The sequence below is a fragment of the Neomonachus schauinslandi genome, chromosome 3 (genome assembly GCF_002201575.2).
Source record: "Neomonachus schauinslandi chromosome 3, ASM220157v2, whole genome shotgun sequence".
Taxonomy (NCBI): Eukaryota; Metazoa; Chordata; class Mammalia; order Carnivora; family Phocidae; genus Neomonachus; species Neomonachus schauinslandi.
Window position 1 is genome coordinate 28,220,090 of NC_058405.1, and position 14,809 is coordinate 28,234,898.

Below are 14,809 nucleotides of genomic sequence, written 5' to 3' on the forward strand. Positions count from 1 at the left end.
TCTCGCTCTCACTCTCTCTCAGGTAAATAAATAAAATATTTTAAAATAAATAAATAAAATGTAAATAACTTCCACTTTTTATCTGACTGTAGAATAGCATACATGCTTCTCGTTGATTCTTCACTCCTGAGACAGTCACTCCTTTTACCAGAACAAGAAGTAATGTACATGTATATCACTGACTCTTACTGAGACAGGAAGAGAAGACAGAAAGGACAGGTATCATTCAAAAATTCTAGGGTGGGATGTGTAAAAGGGGACATACACACAAAGTGAATTGACAAACATAATTTAAAAACTTGTAACTTATTTCTCTGTGCTTTTTAACCTACACTGAGTTCATTCATGGAGTCACTAGACTGGCTCTGCTAATATATACAAATGAGTAGGGAAAAAAATAATTTATGATTATAATTATGGATCACAGAATCTAAACTATATGAGGAGGGAAAGAAGGACATCAACAGAGAAGAGGTCTATGGGGTGGAGTATCTAGAGTGAGGAAGTCAGGGGATGGGGGTGAAAGCACATGAGAGGAGAAAATCAAGACTTAGGAAATGTACTGGCAAAGGCAAGGACCAGGAGTTCCACAAATTACGATGGGCTACACAGGAAAATTGGTAGAAACAGAAATAAATAGAAACAGAAACAGAAATGAGGAGGTAAAGGAATGGATAGGAGAGTGCCAATTTCACCAAAAAATGATGACCCACCTAAGAAGTAGTAGAGAAGATACTAAAAAACAGTCTATGTGCACAAACACTCTGAAACTCAGACCTATTTTTGACATTACTAAAAACGATATTCTCAAAAGAGAGCAACCAGCCTGCCTTACCCTCTGAGCTGTCTCTGCGGCTGCGGCTGCCATTGCGGCAGCCTTGGCCTTCTCAGCTTCATCGTACGTAGGAAGGGAGGTAGCGACGCTGTAGGGAGGTGGCACAAGATAAAACTCACTGTAAACTTCTGTATCTGAAGAAAGGGATTAAAAAAGGATAACCATTAAAACAAACTATTTAATAAAAGTTTTACAGCCAAAACCATAATTTAATAATTTACAAGAGGCCACTAAAGACTGTTACTGCTTTTTGTAGTCCTATTTTATAAGCTATGTAACATATAAATTACTACTACAACCGTATATGTTAGTTTAGCCCCATATTTATTATAAAGGGAAAAGACTGATAAATATCACCTAAAGGCTGATATACAAAATAAAAATACCAAGAATGAAATTCTAAACATCTGTGTACAAGGGGAGTGAGAAACTCACCACATATGAGCATCCTCTGCACCTATGGCTATGCTCAAAGAATTTAATTTTCTTGCTCATAATCTCACAGCCAAAAAGTAGAAATATCAGGAATAATAAACCTTATATAGTTCTAACCATTTAATATGCCACTTCTATATACATTAATCCTAGCAACTCTGAGGTTCAAAGAAGTAATTTGCCCAGTATTGCACAACCAGTAAGTAGCAGAACCCAGGGATTTCCTGATTCCCAGTATCTGCTCTGGTAACATGTGAGGTTCATTTTTCTACACATCAGTTTTAAGAAACTGCCCGAATCTCTTCAGCAAACTCAGTATTTCTCTTTGCTAAAAAAAAAAAAAAAAACAACAACTGATGATTTTTAGCTCTTTTTTACTCTTGTCCCTCTCTTCCCATTTTTTTCCCCGTATCTACCTAGTTTTTTAGATTTTCTTTTTTTTTTTTTTAAGATTTTATTTATTTGAGAGAGAGAGTGAGAGAGAGAAAGCACAAGAGGGAGGAGCGGGAGAGGGAGAAGCAGACTCCCTGCCGAGCAGGGAGCGCGATGCGGGACTCGATCCCGGGACTCCAGGATCATGACCTGAGCCGAAGGCAGTCGCTTAACCAACTGAGCCACCCAGGCACCCAGATTTTCTTTTTATGAAGAATTTCTCCCTCCCCAACTTTTAAACTATTTTTGAAATATGATCTCCAGAAATGTAACACAGTAATAAGTACAGAATGCTAATTAAAAAAAAAAAAAAAAACCTGCATCACTTATCACCAACTTGAGCGGTACAAGTAAAATAATACATACAGGTCAATAAACTGATTAGACTTATGCTAGAATCATTGCCATGAAAAACAGGTAGGTTCTCTCAGTAGTCCATACTATAATGTTTGACATCAGTTCTGTGATTTCCTCATTTTACCTATAGTTTTTGTACATTTTCTCCATCAGAATTTCTTACATTTCCAACATGAAAATACATTTCACTCTAGCAATATTTTTCCTATTGTATTTTAATGGATATTGACTTTAAAATAAGCTTTTTTAATGCTGTCAATAAGACCTAAGTATCTGAAGCTGGGCAATTTTTAATCCAATGCTAGTAGCAGTGTAATACTGAACATTATCCACCAAAAAGGCACAGGAGTCATATATTCTTAGAAATGACTTATTATTCAGATGAAAAACACGACACAGAGTCAAGTAAATAGATTTCCTTAGGTCTGAAGACTAGAATAGAAGAAAAATTTAAGTGAAAGCAATGGTTATGAATTTTAAGGCACTAACATTAAAATTAGAAATTTAAAAACTGGAACAATGACATACATTATCCAAGAAGAGAGATCTTTTACATTAACAACAGATATGTGAGTTTTCGAAAAGTTCTAACTCCCACGACAGACAAAAATATCCTATCCGATAACAGATGAAAGTTGGGAAGGAGCACTATTTTGCTACTGCTTTAATTTTCACTGGTTAATTTTACTTATTTTCTGTCTACCCTTTAAGGCAGCGGTTCTCAACCAGAAAATTTAACGTCTGAGGAGCTCCAGTCCCAGCTCCGGTAAGCTGTGTGACCTCAAGCAAACCACTTAAGCACTTTATGAAGCTCTACTTTCTCATCCATAAAACTGACCCAGCAAGTCTATTACTTGCTATTATACGACAGAATTTAAGAGTATTCAAGAGGACTCTGTAAACTGTAAGGCATTATACAAATGTCAACTATTATTATTGATGCTAGATCTATAAAACCAGTAAGAAAGTGACCTACTGAAAAACATAATCACAGAAAACTGGTACTGCCAATGCTTCAAATACAACACTAAGAGGCTGAAGAAAAATAATATCAATGGTTTTCATTAAAGAGACACAAACTCCTAGAACTACTTAGTTCTTGTGCTCAATTACAGTCATTTTATTACAGATGTAAAAATAAAAATTTGAAACCAGGAGTCACACAGATTATAAGAATAACTGAACACCTAGGTAGCAGGCTCCACTTGTCTTACAACTGAAAATTATGTAACCTTTAAAAATGGCATGCTCCATTATCAAAACTATTTTAGGGGTACCTGGGTGGCTCAGATGGTTAAGCATTTGCCTTCAGCTCGGTCATGATCTCCAGGTCCTGAACTCCAGGTCCTGGGATCAAGCCCCATGTCAGGCTCCCAGCTCAGCAGGCAGTCTGCTTCTCCCCCTCCCTCTGTCTCTCCCCCTGCTTGTGCTCTCTCTCTCAAATGAATAAATAAAATCTTTAAAAAAAAAAAAAAACAAACTATTCTAAAGCACAGAAAAATGAGAAGTTTCCCAATTCATGCTATGTTGTTTCCACAAAATTTATACTAAAACCATAAGGATAGTACATAAAGATCCCACTAATAAAACTATAAAACTTCTAAAAAAAAAAAAAATTAACAAATCTAAATCCAGAAGAGATTAGAACACAGTGACAATTTATTCTAGGAATACAGAAGCTGATTGGCTTAGCACTGGGCGTTATAATGCTAACAATGAATCATGGAACACTACATCAAAAACTAATAATGTAATGTATGGTGATTAACATAACATAATAAAATTTAAAAAAAGGAAAAAAAGAAATCTATTAATAACATATTTAATTACATCAAAAATTACAGGAGAAAAAACATGTAATTTTGTGATAAGGTCCCAAAAAGATGACTTCAAGGTTTCTGGCCTCCTGGAGCCATTTACTGAAATGAAGAGTGACAAAGGAAAAGGTCTGGTGATGGGGGAAAAGGCAGGAGACAGCTGTGACAGTGCTGAAACTTAACTCTATTCTTTGAAACTCTTCCTATCAAGAGGAGGAGACTAATTCCTCAATTGTCCTGAATGAAGACTAAACTTAGTGACTGACTTCTAACAAACCAAATGTGGCAGATGTGACACTGTGTGATTTCTGAAGCAGTGCAATAACAGATGATATAGCTTCTATCTGGCTTTCAGAATGCTTGTTCTTGGAACCCAGCCTCCATTCAGTGAGGAAGCACAGGCCACAATAAGAGGTCACATATAGGTGTTCTGGCCAACAGTCCCAGCTGAGGCCCTAGTTGAAGCCTGCATCAGCTGCCAAATATGTTAATAAGGAAGGCATCAAGGTGACTCGAGCTCCAGATCACCGAAAGACGATAATCACATGAGATCCTGGGAGAAAAGTGCATAATTGAGTCTAGCCTACCGCAAAAACCATAAGAACTAATAACAATGTTTGCTATTGTACTCCATTTGGCTTGTTACACAGCAGTGGCAATGGTGGCCACAACAAAAAATTACAATTTCAATCTTAGCATTCCATCATTCAAACACAAGCATCAGCAAAACAACTAATTTTCTTTCTTCAAGACTATCATCAAATAGATTTTTTTTTTTTAAATCTAGGGTAGCAAATTCACTGAACTATATTCTGGAAACTTACAGAATAACGAAGAAAATTTAGCCCATAATAAATTTTAGCAAGCACTAATCCAGCTATTTAATCCAAAGACAAATAAAACTACTATAAATCAATATAAAAACTGTCAAACAGTCCATCAAACTGGGCACTAAAAAAGCATATTGATCAAATAAACATTATATGCAAATAAAAGGAGTAAGCATTTGCTAATTTATTAGTTAGAACACCTTCATAAAGAAGATGATTTTCAGTAACTGCATAATATTGTACATGAAAATAGTAAATGGTTTGGTCTTTTTACACAACCCATATGGTCTAGATAAAATCTGTAGAGGCAGAAATGGTAACCAGAGAAAGCTGGCAAGGGTTTAAGAGAATAATGATAAGGGGCGCCTGGGTGGCTCAGTTGGTTAAGCGACTGCCTTCGGCTCAGGTCATGATCCTGGAGTCCCTGGATCGAGTCCCGCATCGGGCTCCCTGCTCGGCAGGGAGTCTGCTTCTCCCTCTGACCCTCCTCCCTCTCATGCTCTCTGTCTCTCATTCTCTCTCTCGCAAATAAATAAAATCTTTAAAAAAAAGAGAGAGAATAATGACACTAATTACAGAATAACAAAGATGAAATACTCTAGTAAAGGGTTTTTTAATATTAAAACATTTTTTATAACAGATTTAAAAAATGTTTCAAAATGAATATATAAAATATTTAGAGGTTATTTATAATAGTACACAAAAACATATTTTAAATGTTTTTTTAATTATATAATGATTAACTTCAAGAAACAAGTGCTGGTGAGGATGTGGAGAAAAAGGAACCCTCATGCACTGCTGGTGGGAATGGAAACTAGTGCAGCCACTCTGGAAAACAATATGGAGGTTAAAAAAATTAAAAATAGAACTACCCTGGGGTGCCTGGGTGGCTCAGTCTATTAAGCACCTGCCTTTGGCTCAGGTCACGATCCCAGGTTCTTGGGATCGAGCCCCGCATCGGGCTCCCTGCTCAGTGGGGAATCTGCTTCTCCCTCTACCTCTGCTGCTTCCTCTGCTTGTACTCTCTCTCTCTCTCTCTCTTTCAAATAAATAAATAAATAGGGCGCCTGGGTGGCTCAGTCGTTAAGCGTCTGCCTTCAGCTCAGGTCATGATCCCAGGGTCCTGGGATCGAGTCCCACATCGGGCTCCCTGCTCGGCAAGAAGCCTGCTTCTCCCTCTCCCACTCCCCCTGCTTGTGTTCCTGCTCTTGCTATCTCTCGGTCAAATAAATAAATAAAAATCTTAAAAAATAAATAAATAAATAAATAAATAAAATCTTAAAAAAAAAAAAATAGAACTACCCAATCCAGTAATCACACTGCTGGGTATTTACCCAAAGAATATGAAAACATTAATTCAAAAGGATATATACACCCCTGTATTTATTATAACATTATTTACAATAGCCAAATTATGGAAGCAGCCCTAGTGTCCATCGATAGATGAGTGGATAAAGAAGATACAATACACACACACACAATGGAATATTACTCAGCTTTTTAAAAAAGAATGAAATCTTGCCATTTGCAACAAGATGGGTGGAGCTAGACTGCACAATGTTAAGCAAAATAAGTTGGCCAGAGAAAGGCAAGATACCAGAGAATTTCACTCATATGTGGAATTTAAGAAACAAAACAAAGAAAACACAGAGACAAAAAAAAACAGATTAACCATAGAGAACAAACAGATGGTTAGCAGAGGGGATGTGAGTAGAGGGATGAATGAAATAGGAAGGGGATGAAGAGTACACTTATTATGATGAGCACTGAGTAAAATACAGAACTTTTAAATCACTATATTGTATACCTGAAACTAATACAACACTGTATGATAACTATATATACTGGAATAAAAGTAAAAACCAAAAAGTAAATTATATGATGATTAACTTAGCAGTACTGGGAAAATATAAATTGTGACCAGAGAAATAGATAAGGGTAGTTCTTTAGAATGACCTGAGAGGATAAAATGAATAGTAGGAAGCAGGAAACACTGCCTTGTGTCCAGGAATTATTACCATGTGTATATGGTTATATTATGTAGACTCTTCACCTCCGTTCACACATACCACATTCCCACTCACACTCAGCATTAATAACACCTTGTTTTATAGCTATGTAGGTAGATATACACAAACACAAATATATACGTATATATAGATACATATACCACATAGGCATATATCTATAGATAAATGTGTATCTATATATACACATAAATTCGTATACATATACACACATTTATTTATTTCTTCCAAAAGGAATATGCCACTCCACTGGAAACATTCTAGTAAGCATAAGAAAGTTTACACTTTTAATTTTTTTGAAAACAATAGGAGACTAGTAATATACGAGTAAATATTTTATAAACTATCCTTTGGAAAACCTTTTTGTAACAAAAATCATAAAACCAGAAAGCCTTTAAGAGACTCTATAATTAAATAAAACCATACTGGTTTAAAAAAAAAAAAAAACTGAGTCACTAAAAATATTACTAGTTATTTCATACTAAAAATAATACCTGAAGTTGTAGGTACTTCCACAGTAATACTACTATAAGGTGGAGGAGAAGAGTCCGTTTCAAGTACCGATGCTGAAGGGGCAGTCTGAACGCTCTGCGGTGCTGGGTTTGAAGTTGATGGTTGCTCTACAGCAGATGACTCTGAATTATCTTCTTCATTGTGAAGCTAAGAGAACAACAAAAAAGAAATATTAATGTCATTCTGATTATTATTTTTAAAATTTTTAAGCAAATTTTTAAAGATTATTTCAGGCAAAGGATCACCTTTTAGTTAAAAACAAAGTAAAATAACACTTAAAAAGATGCACAAAATTTGTAAGAGACTGAAGCAGTCATTAAGAAATTCAGATTTTGGCCCTGCTCGGCAGGGAGTCTGCTTCTCCCTCTGACCCTCCTCCCTCTCATGCTCTCTGTCTCTCATTCTCTCATTCTCTCTCTCTAATAAAAAAAAAAAATTTTTAAAAAAAAAAAAAAAAAAAGAAATTCAGATTTTGGTAGTTTCTTTACAATAAAAAATGAAGTTCAAATTAAGAATTTATAAAGAAAAACATCATGACTATAAATAGATTCAAATTCATTCAAACCTACAGTAAATACTGACTACCATGTATTAATCACTGTGTACTACAAAGAAAAGCATCTAATAATTAAACCACAATACCATTTCTATTACACTAGGATCTAGAATAATTGAAAATGTAACCTGAATTAATAAAATGAAATAATAATAAACATTCCAAAAATGTAGAATACTCTAAGGAGGTTTTCTCAAGTCCAAAATTTTGGAGTTACTTATAAAGCAAGATGAATCAATGTGTATATAAAATCCTGGAAGATGTTCTTCAACACAACAAATTTATTGAAAGCTCAGGAAGTGCAAGATATAGGTCGGACCTGCAATCATTTAACTCATTTAATCCTCACAAAAAATCTATAAAATAGAGAATGTTATCCCCATTTGACAGATAAAATGGAGGGGGGGGGGGACAACCTTGAAAGTGTAGACACCTAAAGTAACTTGCCAGATATCAAAACAGCTAGGAAGGGTCAGACCAAGAATCAAACCTAAGTGGCAGGGCTATATAGACTTCCTGCTTCATTTATAAGTAATCTTTTAAATGCTCATTTGTTAGGAGGTGATAATAACTACATGTAGGCAAGCTAACTGTAGGTCAACCAAAAGCATCAATACTCTAAAAAGTGACTCATCAAAAAGGTACTTAGATATATTTGGAGAGGAGTTATTAAATTTTTTAAGACATTTTTAAATCCACTAGAATCTTGGTTTGAAGAAACACTACAGGCCTTCAACATTATTCAATTTTCACATCTTAATTATTCTTGTACTTTAAGAAAGTCAATGTTAAAAATAATCCCCCAAATAAATTTTGTCACAGAGCAAATCTGTACACACACAAATCTGAGTTTTGTGATGTAGTGGGAAAAAAAAAAAAGAGCATGCAAATTCTTGCTCCGCCTTTTAGGAGCTTTGATAAACCCCTGTGCCTCAGTGTCTCTAAGTTCTAAATGCAGCCAAAATCCTCACAGAATTGTAAAATGATATTTGGAAAGCATCTAGCATTAACACCTAGCACACAGAAAGCATTTAATAAATACTAGTTTCCTCCTTCTTCCCCTTTAGTTTAATAGACTTTATTTCGTGGCCTGAAATAATTTGGTGCTGTCAGTCCAATAAGTGGTCATTCATTTGCCTCTAAAAACATGCAAAGTAAAATTTACTTCACTGATGTTTGCATGTGTCTTGGTAAGTGATCACCCTAGCACAATACTTCTGTGAGTTCATAAATTATATTTTATCAGAACTGGCATAAACATACCTAAAATCATTTCTCAAGTTAATAAGACAGGGTTTTTTCCCATAGCACCAAGGTTTAGGTAATAAAATTCACTCACAGAAACTGAATTGTAAGGTTAAACAATCATAAAGTGAATTTTCTATGAGCTTTGTATTTACCTGCAGCAGTTTTCTAAGTTGGCACTACATGACCACCCTCCTGACTAGCTACACTCTGCCTCAGCATCACCAAGCATCTTCCATGTTTCATGTAACAAAGTACCCAGGAGAATTCCTAACTTAGTCATCTTTGATCATACTTCAAAGAGCAAAAATGTTAGATGAGCAAGTTAAGGCAAATAAAAGTAAAGTATAGATATATACTTAGCATTATCAACTAAACAATTAACAGTGATGGTATCAAAAAAAAGGAAACTACTGTTCCATCTCTTAGCCTTAATGCTGCAAATGTGGTTGAACTGTACTAAAGAAAAAGATCCTGTATGACAAAATAGCTCTCCTCTGGTTCCTCACAAGAAATAGTCCCTACCATATCAAAAACATAAATGTGCTCCCCAGAATGACCAACTCATTTTTAAAACCTTCAAAATGTATTCAGGGGCGCCTGGGTGGCTCAGTCGGTTAAGTGGCTGACTCTTGATTTCAGCTCAGGTCATGATCTTGGGGTCCTGGGATCGAGCTTCCCCCTGCCCCAATTGGGCTCAGCAGGGAGTCTGCTTGAGGATTCTCTCTCTCTTCCTCTGCACCCTCCCCTTGCTCGCAAGCTCCCTTTCTCTCTAAAATAAGTAAATCTTTTTAAAAAAATGTATTCAAATAACTGCAATAAAAAGAGTAATTACAGAGGGGCACCTGGGTGGCTCAGTCAGTTAAGCGTCTGCCTTCAGCTCAGGTCGTGATCCTGGGTTCCTGGGATCAAGCCCTGCTATGGGCTCCCTGCTCAGCAGGGAGTCTGCTTCTCCCTCTCCCTCTGACCCTGCTCCTGCTCTCTCTCTCTAGCAAATAAATAAATAAAATCTTTAAAAACAAACAAAAAAGAGTAACTACAGATACTTTTACATATGATCTCAGAAGTAAAGCTTTGGTACTTGTAAAACACACCCTAAATTATTTCAACTGCCCTACCTCACACTTCACAGTTTTATTTTTACAAAATTATAATACACAGTGAACATTTGCCATGTATCAGCAGTAAAACCCAATAACTCAGTCAATAATCTCTACCCACTGTAGCAGAGAACTTCCAAAAGTCAACTTTTTAATTTTGATATCTTTGGTGCCTCTATAAAATAACCTACTTTGGTTGCCTTTCAACTAAATTCATTCAAAAGTTCAAATCAAACTACATGTCCATCAAATTAAACAATGCCCTCTGTGGAAATTTTTCCTTAATCATGCTGTGCAATGGTTCTATTTTACATTCTTTCAGGATTATCATAAATAGCAAAAAAAGGGGGGGCAGAGATAAATGGGTGGGAACTACATATATACAATAATGAACGTGGCTCTGTGTCCTGTCCACACATCACCTCAAAAATTATCTCCCTAGCTTGTTCTATTTTTGAGCCTCCTGGAAAAAACATGGGCAACAGCACATGAAAACTAAAATATGTCTTTACTATAGTAACCAGGGTGACGAAAAGTTGCATATAGAGCCACCATTTTTTAGCCTGAAGGATAAAAGGATGACAAGAGGGCTGGCTGTCTTAAATCTATCTGTAGTTCGTCTTTGCTTGATGTATATCGATTACTTTTAATGGTAAGAAAACCATAAGCATTATGATTAACTCTGGCTGGAAGTCCAGCCTTCCCATGTATAAACTACAGTTTCGTTTCCTTTAATTGTCAGCTCTCCTTTGCTGTAGCACTTCATTCTATCTTAAGATGATAAAAGATTAAAACTGTAAGCTTTGCTTTTGAGAAGCCAGAGACCTCACTAAATGTTTTCTAAAAACACCCAAATGAGAATGTATGGATGTACTATAAAGTGTTGTTCAACGAGCAGTGTTTGAAAAAAAAAAACTATAAGTTGTTAAAAAAAAAAAAAGGTATGTGAAGAGCTAATGTATTTTGTATACTGCCATATTCTGACTATATTTAGTACCAGAAAACAAAACTGGGAAGAACAGTTCTAGTTGCAAGGAGTTAAATTTTAACTAAATAAAAGACCTTTAAAATTTTAATTAGATCTTTTTTTTTTCATTAGATCTTTTAAATTATTAGAACACTAGATTTTCTGTAGGGCAACAAATACCTTCAGGCAGATTTTAGATGGCAAGGCTGCTGTATAACTAGGATGACCATTACAGCTGTTTTTCCCAGGACAGTTCTACTTTACACCTATTATTTCAGGGCACCACTCAATTTAGCATTTTCTCCACCCCTTTCATTCTCAAGAAAATTGAATGGTCAGCCTACATATAATGGGATTTTTGCCCTTTGTATGGTATTAATAGATAACAAGGGCTCCTTTAAACTCTAAGATGATAAGGCTCTAGCGAAAACCTATGGTAGTCTCTATCATTCTATGTTGGCTTATTTAACACCTAAATTAGAGGAAAAAACAGATTAGAGTTGCAATAAAATCAACTGGTAGAGTCAATCTACCCATTTTAATCACCCAAGAAGAAAGTGAGCTATCTTATCTATGCTGCTAGGGAAAGGTAACAGCAGGAGCTAAGAAATCCCTGCAGAGAGCCCCAGTGATCTAAACCAATATGCTCAGAAGATAGGTTCCCACAAAGCACTGCTGCTTGGCAAATGAAGCTAGATTTTCTACCAATAAAACTAAATTACAGCAGTCTTCCTAATGTACATAAACATACTATTAAGTAAATTAACAGAACTGCCTTAGTTTTAGGGATATTTCTACTAAAACTTCACTGTCTCTGGACATTTTTCCACAAATGAAAGCTAGCTTATGATAAAGCAAAAATATAAACAATTAGGGAAGACTGTATAAGCAACAAATGAATATTAATTTTAAAAAAAACTGTGAGCTGGCAATCATGCCTAGTTTTCAGTTTCTTCTCTTTAAAGTACAGAATTCTGGTTTGGCTTTATATTTCATATTATAAATATATTTCTGCAAGTAAAACCTTTCTTCTTAGTATGAAAGAATATCATTATTTCATGGTGCTCCACAAAAAGTACCATGAGCTCCAGATGCTCCATCACCTGAACAAGTCTGCAAAACAACTGTTTAAAACCAAGTGTCATCAGATATTTTATCAAGGCACAACTAAACTGTCTTTTAAATAAATAAGGGTTGTTTCATTTTAAAATTGCTATTGTCTGCTCACAACATATCAACTGAAAAACACACACATACACACTAAAGAGTATATACTGTGTAACTGAATGTTTAAAATAGTGAGAGATGTTATTTGTGTAATACATATATGCAATCAAAATTTCTGGAAAGAAGCAAGAAACAGGAAAGAGCTGTAGGTGGGGAGAGAGACTTCATCATTCTCTACTACTTGAATTTTTCACACTAAACATAATTTGAAATTTCTAATTTTTAATAAACCCAAAATGCAAAAAAATGAAATCTCTAGTTTCTGGCTTGGTGTATCTCAGAAGCAATGAGGTAATAAGGGTAAGCATTGTATTCTATGATAAAAAGCTTTCTCCAACTTAAATTTTACATAATATCATTACAATAGCTCCCTGGGGTTTATGTATACGCAATTTTCTATTAAAAATAACACAACCAGGGACGCCTGGGTGGCTCAGTCGGTTAAGCGTCTGCCTTCGGCTCAGGTCATGATCCCAGGGTCCTGGGATCGAGTCCCGCATCGGGCTCCCTGCTCCGCGGGGAGCCTGCTTCTCCCTCTGCCTCTGTCTCTCTCTGTCTCTCATGAATAAATAAATAAAATCTTTAGAAAAAAAAAAAGAAAAAAAAGAAAAATAACACAACCTGGAATTATAGTCAAAAAATATACATTTGAAGAATGTAATACAGAATCCGTATCTGTTTTTTTAAGGAAAAATAAGGAGAGGGATAATTAATGGGACAACAGAATGATTAAAGAACAGAAGACAAAATTTATCCTGCCAGACTAGACTGCTTCTCTGAGCTTCAGACCTGTACATCCACTTGTTAATATTAATTCATATATATGTTCAATTCTTTCTCTTCCATACCACACATTCCATGCCTAATTAACCTGTACACATCATTCAGATGTCAGATTAAAATCAAGTTCTCACAAAAGCTTTTCCTGTCTCCCAAAAGTAGATTAGGACTCTAGTGAGCTAAATGAAGGGGGGAAATCGGAGGGGGAGATGAACATGAGAGACTACGGACTCTGAGAAGCGAACTGAGGGTTTTAGAGAGGAGTGGGGTGAAGGGATGGGCTAGCCCAGTGATGGGTATTAAGGAGAGCACGTATTACATGGAGCACTGGGTGTTATACACAAACAATGAATCATGGAACACTACATCAAAAAAAAAAAAGATTAGTAGGACTCTGATGTAATCTTAAAGCACCCTATTCTTCAGAGTACCTATCACAGCAACTATTATTTATGTAATCATTCATTTACAATCTGTTTTCCCAGCTGCATAAGAGTTTTAAAAAAAGTGGAGGATCTGTCTTGTTGAACACTATCAAAATAAAATAATTAAAAAAAAGAAATGCAAGATATGTCCAGTCAAATAGTGTAAAATAGAAGCCTCGAGAGAGAATAACCTTGCTAACCTATGTACTTTGAAGTCTTTAAGAGCTAGTTACTAATTAACTAAGACTAAGGACAAAAAGTTGGAGCATATTTACAACCCAAAGACCAGCAAAGAATAAAGAAGCTAAACAGATGGGATAAAGATTTTATAAATTTCTATTTTCAAAAGCACTCACCCTCCAGTTAAATTCCTTTTTATATGCTAAAGTTGCAATGTAAATATACCAGACCCTAAGATTCCCTCTTTAATATGAAGGGTTATTTTTTTTTTAAGATTTTATTTATTTATTTGACAGAGAGCACAAGTAGGCAGAGTGACAGGCAGAGGGAGAGGGAGAAGCAGGCTCCCTGCTGAGCGGGGAGCCTGATGCGGAGCTCAATCCCAGGACCCTGGGACCATGACCTGAGCCAAAGGCAGACACCTAACCGACTGAGCCACCCAGGCGCTCCAATTTGAAGGGTCCTATAGGGTACCCTCATTAGTTGCATTCATAGCTCTTTAATTAATAACAAATGTGTGACCTAATTCTTAAATTGTTATAAATAAGATTTTTTTCAAAATTCTGTTTAGCTTACACAGATCTTACCTAATATGTACTTATTACAAATGTGTCCTACAAGTCTATCTCCTTATCAATACTTCATTATGATCTTAACACAGACTATTAACAGCTTGCTTGATCTCATAGTCCTCAAAAAAAAAGGGGGGGTACAGAAGGAGAGAAAAATACTTGAGTGTGCTGGATTGGTGCGTTCTCATTACTTTCTTTCATCTCAGGAATCATTTCTATAATTTGTTACTTTCTTTCATCTAAGGATGTCTGTCTTCAGGGCACTGCTTGTCAACCTTCACATACCTTCTCAAAGTCTCCTATCTAACAATCTAGCTCACTTCAATTTAGTATGAAAAGACCATTAATATATGCCATAAATGTCTATACAGTTCATCAGAAGAAGATGTTCAGCCTCATATTTGCAGTTTTATACCAAAATATGTTACATGTAACAATATTTTAGGTTTGCTTTATAAAGGTTGCTTTTTTCAATGTCTGGCCACTAACTTGAGTTTCTGTCTCTATAGTA

The 14,809-nt window shown here is 35.6% G+C and overlaps 1 protein-coding gene across 1 annotated transcript in view; it reads right to left on the reverse strand.

Moving 5' to 3' along the window:
* NDFIP2 (Nedd4 family interacting protein 2) overlaps positions 1–14,809 on the reverse strand; it is a 94,581-nt gene that overhangs the window by 27,638 nt on the left and 52,134 nt on the right. The window contains 2 exon segments of the mRNA XM_021697884.1: positions 836–969; positions 7,228–7,393. Of these exon segments, the coding sequence (XP_021553559.1) occupies positions 836–969; positions 7,228–7,393 (300 nt within the window).